The sequence below is a fragment of the Diadema setosum genome, chromosome 11 (genome assembly GCF_964275005.1).
Source record: "Diadema setosum chromosome 11, eeDiaSeto1, whole genome shotgun sequence".
In the NCBI taxonomy this organism is placed as follows: Eukaryota; Metazoa; Echinodermata; class Echinoidea; order Diadematoida; family Diadematidae; genus Diadema; species Diadema setosum.
In genome coordinates, this window is record NC_092695.1 from 22,536,734 (window position 1) to 22,551,985 (window position 15,252).

The 15,252-nt window shown below is 37.5% G+C and overlaps 2 protein-coding genes across 2 annotated transcripts in view; one reads left to right on the forward strand and one right to left on the reverse strand.

Annotated features, from left to right (window-relative positions):
• Positions 1–15,252, reverse strand: part of LOC140235039 (cilia- and flagella-associated protein 337-like) — a 151,086-nt gene that overhangs the window by 93,490 nt on the left and 42,344 nt on the right. The window lies entirely within an intron of this gene.
• Positions 3,547–6,384, forward strand: LOC140234827 (uncharacterized). The gene has a single exon (XM_072314866.1). The coding sequence runs from the start codon at positions 3,547–3,549 to the stop codon at positions 6,382–6,384; it is 2,838 nt and encodes a 945-aa protein (XP_072170967.1).

The following is a 15,252-nucleotide window of genomic DNA, read 5'->3' on the forward strand; positions in this document are numbered from 1 at the left end:
AACGTTTCTGATACTCAAATAAGATTATGCAGTGAGTGTAATACCTAGAAAATAAACTACACACAGAACTGAAGGGACATAATCTTTGTTAATCAGACAGAAATGTTATCAAGTCATTAACATACACCTGTACTTTGACTAGTGGCACTAAAACTTGGCCCCTATCCATGTTAATCAGAAAGAAATTTTATCAAGTCATTAACATAACCTGTACTTTGACTAGTGGCACTAAAACTTGGCCCCTACCCATGCATGTCTGATGGGCAAAGTCAATGCAAAGTAAAGCCTGCATTGACCTACTGTTGTTATTAATCAAAAGCTTGGTCATCACAAAGTTATGATCACTGTTATAAGTGTATGAAATACACAAAGATGCATCTCAAAAGAATATTCCTGAATTGGAATGTTTTGTTGGGCAACATATCGTCTGCAGTCATCCGAACCGTCGTATATGCAGTATTTCCGTAAGGATGATGTTTCGAGATAATCATGTTTGAAGTTAACCCATTTTTCAATCATGACAGCTACCCTTTAATGTCTGGCATTTCCAGTTATTTCTATAATATGTCAGACTTAAATTCTTATCTACTCTAATGTGTGATATTTTCTTTGAATCGTATTGTTAGAAATTATGCAAGAAATCGCAAGAGTTACATGTACATATACTTTTTTTTTCGGTTTGTAAAGACCCTGTCATTAACCATGCATGTATACCACAGTTTTGTTAACATCTGAACAAAAGGCTACTTTCCCTCAATGGCGATGGCACTACTTTTGTTTTTGCATGAAGAGGAACCCAATTGTAGAAAATGCCCTCTCGAACATATGTGGCACGAAAAGGAGGGAGGAGTGCACATACAACGTGCGTGTGTCTCACCTGCTTCTATGTACAATATCTGTAATTTTCTACAGGAACCCTTGAGTGACAGAGATTACGCAAATTGGTTTAACCCCCATCAATACATGAAAGAAAATATTCACTTTATGTGATCTTTATAACAAAAATGTATTTTCCATGGGACCAATTTGATTACATTCACTGACACAGTACTCTCCGCGTAATCGGGTATGGTTTCAACAGGTACTCCGTTTAATTGGGTAGTAATGTCAAAATCAGTTTCAATGCACATTAAATCTACCTGATAATCGGGTTGCCTCTCCGCATATATGGGTAAATAATTTTCTTATAATCTAATTTCTACCCACATCTTATCGCAGATATAACACTTTAAGAAATCATGAATGTCAAATTTGTCACGGTTAATCGCACTTTCTGCTTAATTTGCAAAGAAGACCGATCATTAAATTGGGGAGTGATTAAACATGAAAACACATGTACCAGTACTGACTTGCCACATGTAAACAAACAGGACACTGTATGTAGCTGGCAATCACAATTGCATAGACAGACAAGAGTTGAACACACTTGCGCTCCTCCCTTGCTCCACAACAACGTTCACAATGAGAAGTTTACAACGAAAATCAGGCCATGCACCAGCTCCATAAATTTGCTTTCCCCCAGTCACTTCTCGAAAAGTAACCCGACGTTCTATGTGACTAGTGCACGCAAGGAGACATGTTAATTTCGGAAAACACCTTCGTGTTAGCGAGGAGTCTATAGTCAAACGACAAAGTTTTCTGAGGACATATAATTTGTCCATAAAAAGAGTTTAAATCATTGCTGGTGACTGAGCAAGTGTAAGGTACGTATAATGTGCCGTGCAAGCCGTGATAATTATACAGTGTAGGTGTTTGGTGCAGTGTACAATGCATGTACATACACATTGTGTGTGTCAATTGTGAATGAGACGTGTTCTTCTGTTAATCGGGTACTCCGCGTAATCGGGTAAGAAACGCTCTGCCCGAGCATACCCAATTATCCGGAGAGTACTGTACTATGCAATCTTGTCACGCAATGAAGCTGCTGTACTCTCTAGAGTCACCAGATCTCTCCTTATTTACCGTTCACCCATGAGAAATTTCAAGATACAAAATCCACCACTGCAATGCTTATTAATGTCAAGTTTGGGTTTAAAGTTTGAAAAACCCTACTTGATTATGTCAAGGAATCTGCACATCCCTTCTTGAAATTATGTACAGCAAACTGCACACTACAGCCTTTCCTCTTGATGGTACTACTAAAATGAAATATCCATCAATAAATCGATTAAAAAGTAAATCCACACCACTGGATACATTTCAGAAAAGCTAAAGCCCTGCCTTTAATCAAAATTGAAACTTGTATGAATGACTTATGACAAATGAGACTGCACTGACATTTAAATACAGTTTGTATGAATGATTAATTGGATATCACTTTTCGTTGACTGCTTTATACTAATTATGGCATATGATGAAATGCACGGCCAGATTTCACATTCCATTTTAAGGTAATTTCACACCCTGAATTACGCCTTCAATCATTTCATAAAATGGTTTCAATGCCACACGTGAGGCAGTGTATCCAGTGTCAGTTGACCATCAATCATGGTCCTTCATTGCAAAAACAAAGGCCACTGTGAATTTCCTGTGTTAGCTAGGTCACTAAATCTTCTAAAAGCCTCTAGAACCATTCATTTACGCAGAGCTTATAAATCATTCTTCATCTGATAACTGTCAAACCCTGAAGACCTAAAGACAAGCATGCATGGATCTCATATACATGCATTAATTTCTGTGGTATTGCTGTTCACCCGGGATGGGGGTGAACTACGATGGGCCTCACAGCAGCAATCATCTGTGTGTGGGTTGGACTACTTTGAGTGAGTACACCCTGCTCTTTGCAAAGAGAAGTGAGGTGGGATCTTTATATTACGGTGCATGAGTCAAGACTTTCTCAAACACTGGACCTGCATTCATCTGGTTCAAAGGACAGTGTTTTTGCCTCTTGCTGTGGAGGAAATCATAGTGTCAGGCAACTCTGTTCATCCCACCTAGACTAACAGGGCCTTAACTGCAAGCCCCAATCTTGACTGCAAGACTGACACATGAACCAATGATAACGCCACCTCATCTATCATAGTGTCATAGGAGTGAACTATCTCGGCACTCTGATATACTCTACTGTCCACATGAAGCTGACTTTCTGATGATTATCAATTTTTCCGGATTTCGAGGTGAGCACATTTTAACATCTGTATGTGGTCATTAGAATGATTGAGTAAATCTAGCGGCTAAGCAATGAACCTGTCATAAGCACTAATTACAATCATCTTTATTTAAACTATCTCTGACATTGTAAACATATCAACTTCTTTAAAGTAATCTTTCCTGACTGAGATGGACCTGTTCCAGGAACTTCGAACAGGTAATCACAAAACATGTTGCTGCCTAATTTGGTACTGGTACTATATACAGTACATTAAATGATTGACAGTTAAAATACGCAGTCTAATTGAAGTGGAAGTTGCTGTATGGGGTTATCTACAGTTTCCTGGACACTGCACACTCCTAGAAATCTGATGATATTCCTAAACTGCATTCTGTCATGAGCTTGCTTTCCTTAACTTGGCTTGATACTTCTTGTAAAATTTTCACAGGAAGTGGATGTACGGTATAACACGTGACCATTTCAAGGGCACCATGACTGCATCCAGGATGCATTCCTTATTGTATGACACATGCTGCATTCTACTGGTGCTGTGGGTGGTGTGCTTGCTGCCAGTGTCAGCTGACTTCCCAACCGACCAGATGGTGTCTCCCCGACACAACTGCTGTCACATCGAGAATGCAACCCAAGGCATGTACAAGGCCTACTGCAACCACTGCCATCTGAAGTCAGTTCCACAAGACTTACCAAACAGGACCATTGCTTTAGATTTATCACACAACCTTATATCACAACTTCAAAACAACTCCTTTGGACATCTCTGGAATCTAATCAACTTAAATTTGAAGAGCAATGTCATTGTTCATATAGAAAATGCTGCTCTTACACCGCTAATTCATCTCAAAGTATTATGTCTTTCGGGAAATGAGTTGACACAAATTCAGCCAGGACTACTAAATTCTAGTAAGAATCTCACTGTTGTAGATTTAGGATATAATTTGATTCCTTCTGTGCCTCTAGCTGCAATAAAAAATTTATCAAACTTACAGAAAATAATTTTGATGAAAAATTCAATAAAAAAGTTTGACTTTCAGTCAGTCTCACAGTGGAAGAGAATATCTGACATAAACTTGTCAAGGAATGATATCACATCCATTCCAAAACATGCTTTTTTCCCCCTACAAAACAACTCCATGCATGCTTTAGACCTGAGCAATAACAAAATCACTGAAGTAACATCTGGAGTATTCTCGGACCTTACAATTGTTAATTTTATTTACCTTGATGCGAATAATATTGACAAATTAGAAGTGCTGGCATTCATGGGCAACTTGAAGATAACGAAACTGTCACTTACTGGCACTTTGCTCAAGGAAATAATTCCACTGAACAAATCTACATGTGAAAGAGTTGACATTCCCCACATATTGAACATAGAGCTGAGTAACAATGGAATATTTGACATCCCTCACTACGCATTTGCAGGTTTCAATCACACTTTAAGTCTAAAAATACGACAGAACAGGATAACAAATATTGCAAACACATCTTTTTGTGGACTTCATTCACTAAAGATTCTGGACATATCTGGAAATCACATTTCCTCTCTGCCATTGGGTGCATTTCACTGCAATGAAAACCTCCTCCAGTTGAACATTTCCCACAATAAAATTCTCAGATTGCATCCTGGCTCCTTCATACAGCTGTCTATGATGCAACATCTTGATCTCTCCAATAACCTGGTTCGATCCTGCAAATACAGACGCTGGACCACTAAAACTCTGCTCACTCTGGACATCTCTTTCAATAATTTAGATAAACTTCCTGGCAGCATGCTATGGGGACTCACTAATCTCAAAGTTCTACATGCCTCTTACAATCAGATTAGTGGATATTCTCCATTTGCATTTATACAAACACCACATCTTCAAGAGTTGTATCTGAATTCAGAAGGCTACTCCTACCTTGCTGAAGTTTTCCGAGAGATGACTGATCTACAAATACTGGATCTGTCAAATACAAAACTGTCAATGAATTCCACACATCAGTTTTCAGGAACTGCATCACTGCAAGAGCTTTATCTACGTTTCAACAATTTACAAAGCAAAATTTTGTTTGATTCCAAAACAAACCATTCCTTGTTTGCTGGTCAAGCAGTACTCAAGGGGCTTTACCTGCAGGGAAATTCCTTGAACAATATGGAAACTGGAACCTTCAGTACACTGGAAAGCCTGAAATCATTGGATATCTCTGACTCTGAGATAAAAGTACTGAAAGAGGGACTATTTAAGAATTTGACTTCCTTGACAACATTGTATCTCAGGGGTAACCAAATTCAAGAGCCATCTGCGCATGCCCTGTATGGTCTCCAGAGTCTCAGAAATCTTTTTTTCGAAAGAAATATGGTTAGGTCTTTGCCACTTACACTGTTCAATGACACACCTCATCTTTTCAAATTATTTCTGCTTGAGAATCACCTCACGACCATATATCCCAATACTATATTTCCTGATACAATGCGCTTTCTAGACTTATCCCACAACCCACTCTCATGCAAATGCAATTTAGCATGGTTCAGAAACTGGGTTGAGCTGAGCAATGTTGTTCTTATGCAACCGAACAAGACTGTTTGCTCAAGATCATCCTTTCCAACTTTAGTCAATCATCCTTTTCTACCATTTGATCCTGAAGAATTCTGCAGCATAAATGTGACACTCATAGTATCAGTTTCCCTGGTCCTTATTATGGTGGGCTATGTGGCTATAGTCGTATACTATAAGCGCTGGTGGTTTCGTTACCGGCTCTATCTCCTGAAGCTAGCCATCTTGGGATACCAGGAAGTGGAGGACAATCAACAAATAGAGGACTATAGGTACCAGCTTAATGTTATGTTTTCTGATGGGGATGAAGACTGGGTCGACGATGTCATGAAACCAGCCATGGAAAAAAGATTTCCCCAGTTTGAAAGCATTCTCTGGGGTGACGACTATTTCCACATTGGAATGTACTTAGTAGACGCTATCCATCATGCCCTGGAAAATAGCTACAAGACTGTTCTTGTGATCAGCAACCAGTCAGTGGAGGAGATATGGTTTATGACCAAGCTGCGCATGGCCTTAGAACACATTAACGAAACCAAATTGGACAAAGTTGTCCTGATTTTCAAGGAGGATGTGGTAGAAAACCAACTTCCTTATCTTGTGCGGCTCTTCCTGAGTGCTAACAGACCATACTTAAAATGGGAAGAGGAAGAATATGGACAGGACTTGTTCTGGGCAAAGCTTGAGAAGAACTTTAGATCAAACAAGGTAATAAATAATGCCATTCCAGTATAGAGAATACACCCCCTTTAACTGACATTTGCACAGCATCTCACAGTATCTCATATTACACAATTTGGATTATGTACAAATCTCTGTGACAACACTTTGAGGAGAATTATCCTCTTGTAGTTGAAGTCCTACTGGGAGACTTTGTTTTATTGATGAACTCTTCGTAATGACATAGTATTGACTGAATGATCCTCGAGCGCTATTCATTAAATCTTTCTGCCCCCATTGCTGGACTTGAAGGCGCTAAACCTGACACAACAGGCACCAAACGAGAGGGAAGGCAGATAGGTGCCAGTATATTCATTGAGCCACAAATCAAGACTTCATACTAACACTCTCCCATGTTGCATGATTTGATCAATTTCACTGTGTGATGCCACCAGTGTAATTACTTTATGGTGAAACCACCATATCGACTTCATTCAGATACTGACTGAACCTATGCTTCAGACTTTCAACTGAACACAAGGATTTGTGAGTGATAGGTACAAGAACTCAAACTCCATTGAAGGGAAGTCACAGACAGCAGTAAAATGATGGGCAAAATCAATGCCAAGAAAATCTTGTGTTGACCTATTGTTGTTATTGGTTGTTAAAGAATTGTGATCACTGTTATACAATATGTAAGTGCATGAAATGCATATTGATGCAGAACTCACAAGAATTGTCCTGATTTGAAATGTTTTGTTGGGAAACATATGAACAAATTCCCTACCAAATAGGTAGGATGATAATGTGATTAAACTTAAGGTAAAATGCAAGAATACCTCTGCCAAGGAGGTTACTTTTTTGTTGGCATTTGTTTGTTTGTCTGTGTGCAAAATAACTCAAAAAGTTCTGAACGCATTCGGATGAAACCTAAAGGAAAAATTGATAATGACACAAGGAACAGATTAAATTTTGGTAGCGATCCAGGAACTTTCATGAATTTTTGAGGGATTTTTTTTCCCACTTTTTTGCCAGATGGGGTCAGTGAACTTGTGAGTTCAAGATTTGAGGTTTGTGTGTGTATATGCACTAAAGCACGTTCTCTTCTCAGGCAAGGTGCTACACAGCTGTAAGTTAGGTGACACAAACAAAGGGCTTCTATAGGGGGAAAATGGGCGATTTCCAGCATCTGTGTATGGGTGGAAATGAGCTGCTTGGCAGAGGTCTGCACTCTTCGAATGCTTTTCTAGTCTCTAATCAGGTAGGATGTGTCATGTACAATCAGATCATATATTGACATTGATATTGATATTGATATTGATATTGATATTGATATTGAAAGGTACTTCCCTGTTCGTACTTTTGCATGCATAATATATAATATTTAAAAATGTTAAAATCCCATTTCTTTTTAAATATCTCAGAAATGGTTCAAGGTACATTCATGGAACTTCATGAATATGCATAATGTACTAATTTGCAATTATTGTTTTGGGAATTTTAGAGTCAAGGGTCAAGGTCAATTGCTCAATATTCCACTGTTTCTCCCATGTCTTCTCTTAAGAGAGAGAATATTTAATTCAATGAGGTTAACCTGTTGAGGAGAAGTCCTGAGCATACTCGGGCAGGTGTCTATGGGAATTGCGTGTTGTAGCAAAATCAAACGGTCCTCAACGGGTTAAAGGTTAAACGTTAGGTGAAAATGTTATTCTTTTTTATTATTACCTCAGAAATGTTTCAAGGTACATTCAAGGAACTTAGTGAATATGTATGTATTGATTGGCAGAGATTGTTTTGGAAATTTTAGGGTTAAAGGTCAAATATCAAGTGACAATGGTAAAATTCCAATTTTATTTTTTCCTCATATCTCGGAAATGGCTCAAGGTACAATGTACATTCATCGAACTTTGTGAATATTTATGTACTGATTGGTAGTAATTGTTTGGAAACTTTAGGGTCTGAGGTCCACGTCAATTCAAACTTTCACTGTTTTCTTATGTATGCAGTGTCTGAGGGTTTCTCTCTTTTCTTTTTTTTTTAATTGTTCTTGTTTTGTATGAGCCTGTGTGTTATTCTGATTTTGTAATTTTACCTTTGTATAATTATGTAATACTGTGTATATAAATTTTTCACTTTTGTAAAATCATTTGTAATTCAGTCTCTGGCTGCGAACAATTTGTTGAATAAAGATACCATTAATAATGATATCAACTGTGTCTTTTTAGATTTATCCATTTATCTTTAATAACCAGTCCACTTGTTTGTAAGTATATTGTACCACTGTTTTGCATGTTGAAAATTTGTTTGTCCCTGGAATAAAAAACAAAAACTAAACATAAAAACAGGAAGCACCTATAACCTACAGTTGACAGGTCCTGCTCATGCTACATTTTTCTTAGACAATAACTATTTCCATTGAAGAATATGCAGGTTTTACAGCACTTTTCTTTCCCATCAATGATCCTAAACCTGCTGAGGATGGACTGATTTTGCTATAACATGCCTTTCCCATAGACACCTGCCCGAGTATTCTCGCGACTCTTCTTCAGGGGGTTAATATTTCTCACTACCCTCAGAAACAATAGCAGACTCAGTATGAGAATTGAGGTTCAAAGCATGGGTATGCTACTGGATCAATACTCATCTCTCTTTAAACTATGAATATCTGGTGAGAGCCATTTACAGTCCAGTATTTTACTTCCTTCATCAGTGATAAATTGATAGATGATTCCTTCTCTTCACTGTGTGAGAATTCACTAACAAAACAAATTTAATAAGCTCATTATTCAGATGTTTGAACAGTAGGCTAGTTTCCCTCAGTGGCGTTGATACTACTTTTGTTTTTGCATGAAGAGGAACTAAACATATGTGGCAGGATTTTAAAGTCTCTTAAAGTGGGGGGGGGGGGGAGGGGTACACATACAGTTTGTGTGTCATCTGCCTCTATGTATACAGCCTGTCATTTTTATTTTTTTTTTACCAAAGGTATCCCACAGGATGGCTTTTGTTGCTGATGTTGCTGTCGTTGTTATTATTATTATCATTCTTATTATTATTATTATTATTATTATTATTACTATCATTATTATTATTATTATTATCATCATCATCATCATCATCATTATTATTATTATTATCATTAATATCATTATTACCATTTTTATTATATTATCATTATTATTATTATTATTATTATTATTATTGTTGTTTTTGGTGTTGTGTAGAAGTTCTCTTGTTCTTCCACAAGGAAAGATGTAAATTGAAAAAAAAAAAAAACATAGACTCTGTGAAATCATGATGTCAGAATTTAGCAAGGAAATATGAAAAAGGAATTGTGATAGTTAGGATAAACACTATGGCTCTCCATTTATATCACCATTGATATGCAAAGTGAATGATAACATTATATATAAAGCCATGCCTACATATTCTCTGCCTATACTGTATTGTGCACTAATACTGATACACCATCACAATATAATTGTTGTATAGAGTGGTTTTGTCTGTAACAAACCCTGACACAAATCTAGATGTCTCTTTCTGGTTTCTGAAAATTAGCCTCTGTAGCAACACAAAGCTGTTGCATATTTGCATAAATTCAATTTATATCACCAATGAATAATTCCACATTTCAATTTTGCAATATGTATTACCACATAAGAACTTGATTAAATTCTTTGAAAAACTAAAAAGAATGAAGGTCCATAAAGGAAGAAGTCAAGAAATACAAGTCAGATAATCTGCTATTATTGTAGATGTAGTTAGGTGATAGTATGCCATATAAAAATGAATGGATATCAAATGTCATATATATGTACCAATATTCACTTCAATGTACTGTGAGTCCTAACACAAGGAAACAAAATGTTGCACACTCTTGTATCACGATATATATCTTGACTGGAATAGTTATATTGACATATAAGGGAGTTTTTCCTAATTTTTCCTGCCCTCCATTAACCTGAAATGATATTTGCTATACATGAAAATTTGTCTGAACTGAAATATAGCAATATCTTATTTGGGGGACCATCAATGTATCCATGGGAAAAGTTAAAGGCGACAAGCTCTACATATTGACACAGAACTGACCTCAATCCCACAAGATTTGCATGACCACATCTTGACCGAGACTCATGACACATTGTTAGCAAAGAGCACGTTGGCATAGACAGTATGGTAAAAGTCTCCAAATATATTTCCAAAAAACCATTACATGAGTAAGCTATTAATCACATCTGCTACATACAACTGTGTAAAGCCTTTTCAAATTTGTATGGATACATATTGTAGAATTTCTTTTTTTTTTTAAATCTTTACATACAATGTATATTCATAATTCTCAGTATTGAGCTGTTCCAATGCATTTGATTTCTGAGTAGATATCAAGATTTGTTTAGATACCATAAGAATGAATATATATTTTATTGGGTTCTACTTCATAATACCAAAAATGTTCATTTTGTGGGGCATTGACATACTGAAAATAGGGAATAGTGCAAAAGCTAACATATGGTTGTATTGTGTGTTCCCTCTCTGAACCCTTGAGTGAAATACATTAAGCAAATTGGTTTAAACCCAGCCTACAATGTATGAATGAAAATAATTACTTGATGTGATATATGACAAAATGTATTTGCCATGGGACCAATTTGATTGCATCCAATGATACCACACAATTTGGTCCTCCATTAAAGTGCTGTCGTATTCTCTAGTCACCAGATCACTCCTTCTTAACTGTTCAGACTTGAGAAACTTCACAATATGAAATCCAGCACTGCAATGCTCATCAATTCTAAATTTGGGTCTAAAGTTCCGAATCCCCACTTGATAATGTCAGGTGATCATCCCTTCTTGAAATTATATGTAACAAATTGCAGTCTTTTCTTCTGAAGGCTCTACCAATATTTAAAGCAACTACAAAGTAAATCTACAGTGGATACAAAGAAGCTATAGTTTTAAGTCCTGCTTCAACCAAACTGAAACTTGTATTGATGATTTATTACAAATGAGACTGCACTGACATTCAAGTACAATTTGTATGCATGATTAATTGGACAAACACTTTTGATTGATTGCTTTTCCAAAGTAGCATATGAACAAATGCATTGTCAGATTTCCAACACAATTCATGTATCAGAGAGCACAATGAATTACACTTACATTAATTTCATACTAATGGCTTTCATGCCAATAGAGAATCTATGCCTTTGTCAATTAGTTGCTATACCTGAGGCATGCATGTATATCAGCAGACCATCAGTCATGGACATTAATTGCAACAACATGGCCATTGTGAATTTCCTGTGCAAGGTCACTGCAACTTCTTGATGCCCGACCTATAGGCCTCTAGCACTGTTCCTTTACAGCAGAGTTCAGTATTCTATGATCTGGTAGATGTCACAGCTTGAACACCTTAAGACAATCACGGTTCCATGCATTCATTCCTGTATGGCACTTCTAACCACCTGGGATGGGGTAAACTACAGAGAGCTCATGGATGGATCGCTCATGAGTGGGAGCGACTGCTTTAAATGTGCACCCTTCCTGCTCCTTGCAAAGAGAAGTATGGTAAGACCTTTTATGTGGATGAGTCAAGACTTTCTCACAAGTACATCAGACTTCCATTTTATATCTGGTCCAAAGGACAGCATTTTTAGATGGACATGCAGCACTGCTCATCCCACCTAAGACTAGCAGGACCTCAACTTCAAACCTCAATCTTGATTGCAAGTCAAACTGACCTTTGAAATAAAGCCACCTCTTTGCCATTACAGTGTCTTAGGAGTGAATTATCAACGTGCTTTGATGCAATATCTGACCAACTGTAGCTGATTTTCTATGAATATCTAGTAATTCTTTCTGGACTTGGAGACGCCTAATGGACATTTTAACCCTTGTATGTCGTTGTAGGAATGGATGAGCAATACTGTGAACAATTTGAAACTCTGAGTGTCAGAAGCACTAGAAAGCAATTTTGATAACTCACAGCCATCAACCTGAGCATCTTATATAAATACCCCAGCTGTATAAACATGTTTCACTGCTCTGATTTAATCCTTCCTGACCGAGGTTGAGTTGTTCCAACAACTGCAAAAGGTGGAAACACATTGCTCTTCAACTTGGTACGGTATTAAACTCTTATTGAGAGTTGAAATTCGTAATCTTAACCCTATCTCTGTCACGGGCCGATTAAATCGGCCCAAAAACTGCAATAGAAATGCTTCGGCCGATATCATCGGCCCTATTTTGATTGACAGATTACTGCAAAGGCTATATGACACTACCACTCTATAAACTCATTTGTGATTGGCTGACAGTGTAAGGAAATGATTTCCAGCCTGAAAGACGCTTCCCCACCTTCAACCAATCAGGAAAGCCTTCTCAAAGTCCAAGAAATTGTGGTGGCCCCGCCCATGTCTATTTGCATTCAAACTGCAATGTATTGTGTACATTTTTGCCATAGACTTCTTGTGTGGAGAACTTACACGAATCTGTATACGTGGGACTGTATTAGAGATCGCCGCGAACGATGAAAAGATCGTACACGTGGGTCAATTTTCATCTATTTTATCTAAGTCAAAATAGTAAAACATGAAGTGAAAACATTCAGATTAGGGATTTTAACATCTCTGAATTCTGTGAAGGGGTATAGTTTCAGTAATATCGGCCTCATAAATGGTCTGAAGAATAGATGAACACTGCACATTCAGTGCAGCAGTTGTAACTGTTTACTCAGCACTAACAGCATTGCCATGGGTCTCTAGTTAGCCGGGGCCAGCGGGGCAGGTGTAAGGAGCAATAGGGTTACAGTAGCTTCCTGCTGGCGGCCTGAAGCTGTACAGTCTTGATGTTGGGGTATGTTTGACTGTTTATTATTATTACATGATGAAACCGTCACTATGCGAAACTTCAGTTCAATGCAGGTTTATCATAAAGAAAATGACTGCTGTGATAGTTAATTCTGTTTCAACAAGGAAAGTGCAGAAAGTCGTAGACTAGCATACATGTATATGATGATCAACTAGCTGGAATGCATGGACACTCCAACATCTGAATATTTTCAATAACATTTTTTTATCCTTAGATTATCTTGTCATTATGGCATTATCATAGGACAAGATTAATATAAATTTGAAAGAAAAAAGCACAATTCAATTTATATTTTCAGCTTGACAAGATACAAACACGCTTTGTCTACTTTCAGGCCAACATCACTCACAAAATCAGAAATTACACAAAATGTGTGAAATCTAGGTTGTAATTGCCACAGACTTTTGTTCATAAAATGGTAAGTACTGATGCTATTGATGAAAAAATCATACCATCTGAAAGCTGAATAAATTCTTTACAACATCTATGAGACCTATTTGTGATGCAAGCTCATGTTGTGTGGAAAAATGAGGTGGTAACATGTAAAAATAAGTCTGCATTGATAATCATGTGACATAAGAGGGCGTCCTACTCAAAATTGAAGTGCGCCCTCACTCAGATTATTATGGAAAATGAAAGTTTAGACCAGATATAAATTCTTTCTGGTCAGTTTATTCTGTCTTTATTTGTTACAAACTCAAAAAGCTGCATCACTTCGGTGATCCCTCGCATTTATCCCCAAGTTGAATTATTCTTCGGGTTTATGCTAGGTTCAAGTGTGTGCGTGTGTGTCACACACAAACACACTGCTATAGCTTCTGACCACCCGAGCATTGAGAATTAAGGGTTTCTGGGACGAACACTGTACTAGGGCTTTCTATAGCGCAGTCGGTAGAGCACCGGTCTTGCAATCGGGAGGTCTCGGGTTCGAATCCCGATGGAATCCCATTTTCTTTGCTCACTTTTCCACTAATAATTTATATTCTTTCTGGTCAGTTTATTCTGTCTTTATTTGTTACAAACTCAAAAAGCTGCATCACTTCGGTGATCCCTCGCATTTATCCCCAAGTTGAATTATCCTTCGGGTTTATGCCAGGTTCAAGTGTGTGCGTGTGTGTCACACACAAACACACTGCTATAGCTTCTGACCACCCGAGCATTGAGAATTAAGGGTTTCTGGGACGAACACTGTACTAGGGCTTTCTATAGCTCAGTCGGTAGAGCACCGGTCTAGCAATCCGGAGGTCTCGGGTTCGAATCCCGATGGAATCCCATTTTCTTTGCTCACTTTTCGAGATATAGGGTTAATTCAACTGGAAGCAGCTACATGGGCTACATAGTTCCCTGGACTACCGTTACACTAGCTTAGAGAAATCTGATATTTGTAGACTGCATCCTGTCAATAGCTTGTTTGCCCAAAAGATCTTCATGCTGTTGTCAAATTTTCAAAGGAAGTGGAAGAAACAGCATTTTGAGGGTCTCAGGCCAGCATTCAGGACACATTCCTTAATACGACACCAATTACAAAGTAAATCTTTATTGGATACATATCAGAAATCAAGCTGCAGTTTCAATTACTGTCTCAACTGAATCTGACAGTCATGTATTACTTTAACCCTAAAAAGACTGGGGGGGGCCTAAAAGGCCCCCCCCTCGACATTTCGCGCGATTACTCAGCAACACACAATGCTCTCGCCGCGATGCTCTATGACTTTTTTCTTTCGAGTTTCCCGCACATTTTGACACCAAATTTGTGACGCCCGGGGGTGCGGTTCTGAAGTTACATAACTTTTTGTACATGCACGCGAGACCGAAAATGGCTCAAAAATGTGATTTTGTGTACAAAGTCAATACAAATTGAGTTTTATCACATGGTTCATATAAATATGCTTATTTTTACTCTCAATGGCTAAAATCAATTTGTTTTAGTAGTGTTATGCTTCAAATAGGGTCTGCCACAAATTTTGCTAAAAAAACAAAAAAAACAAAAGGTCGAAAAAACAAAGAAATACATAAGAAATTCATAAAACAATAAAATAAATAAGAAATTAATTTTGATACCGAATTTTT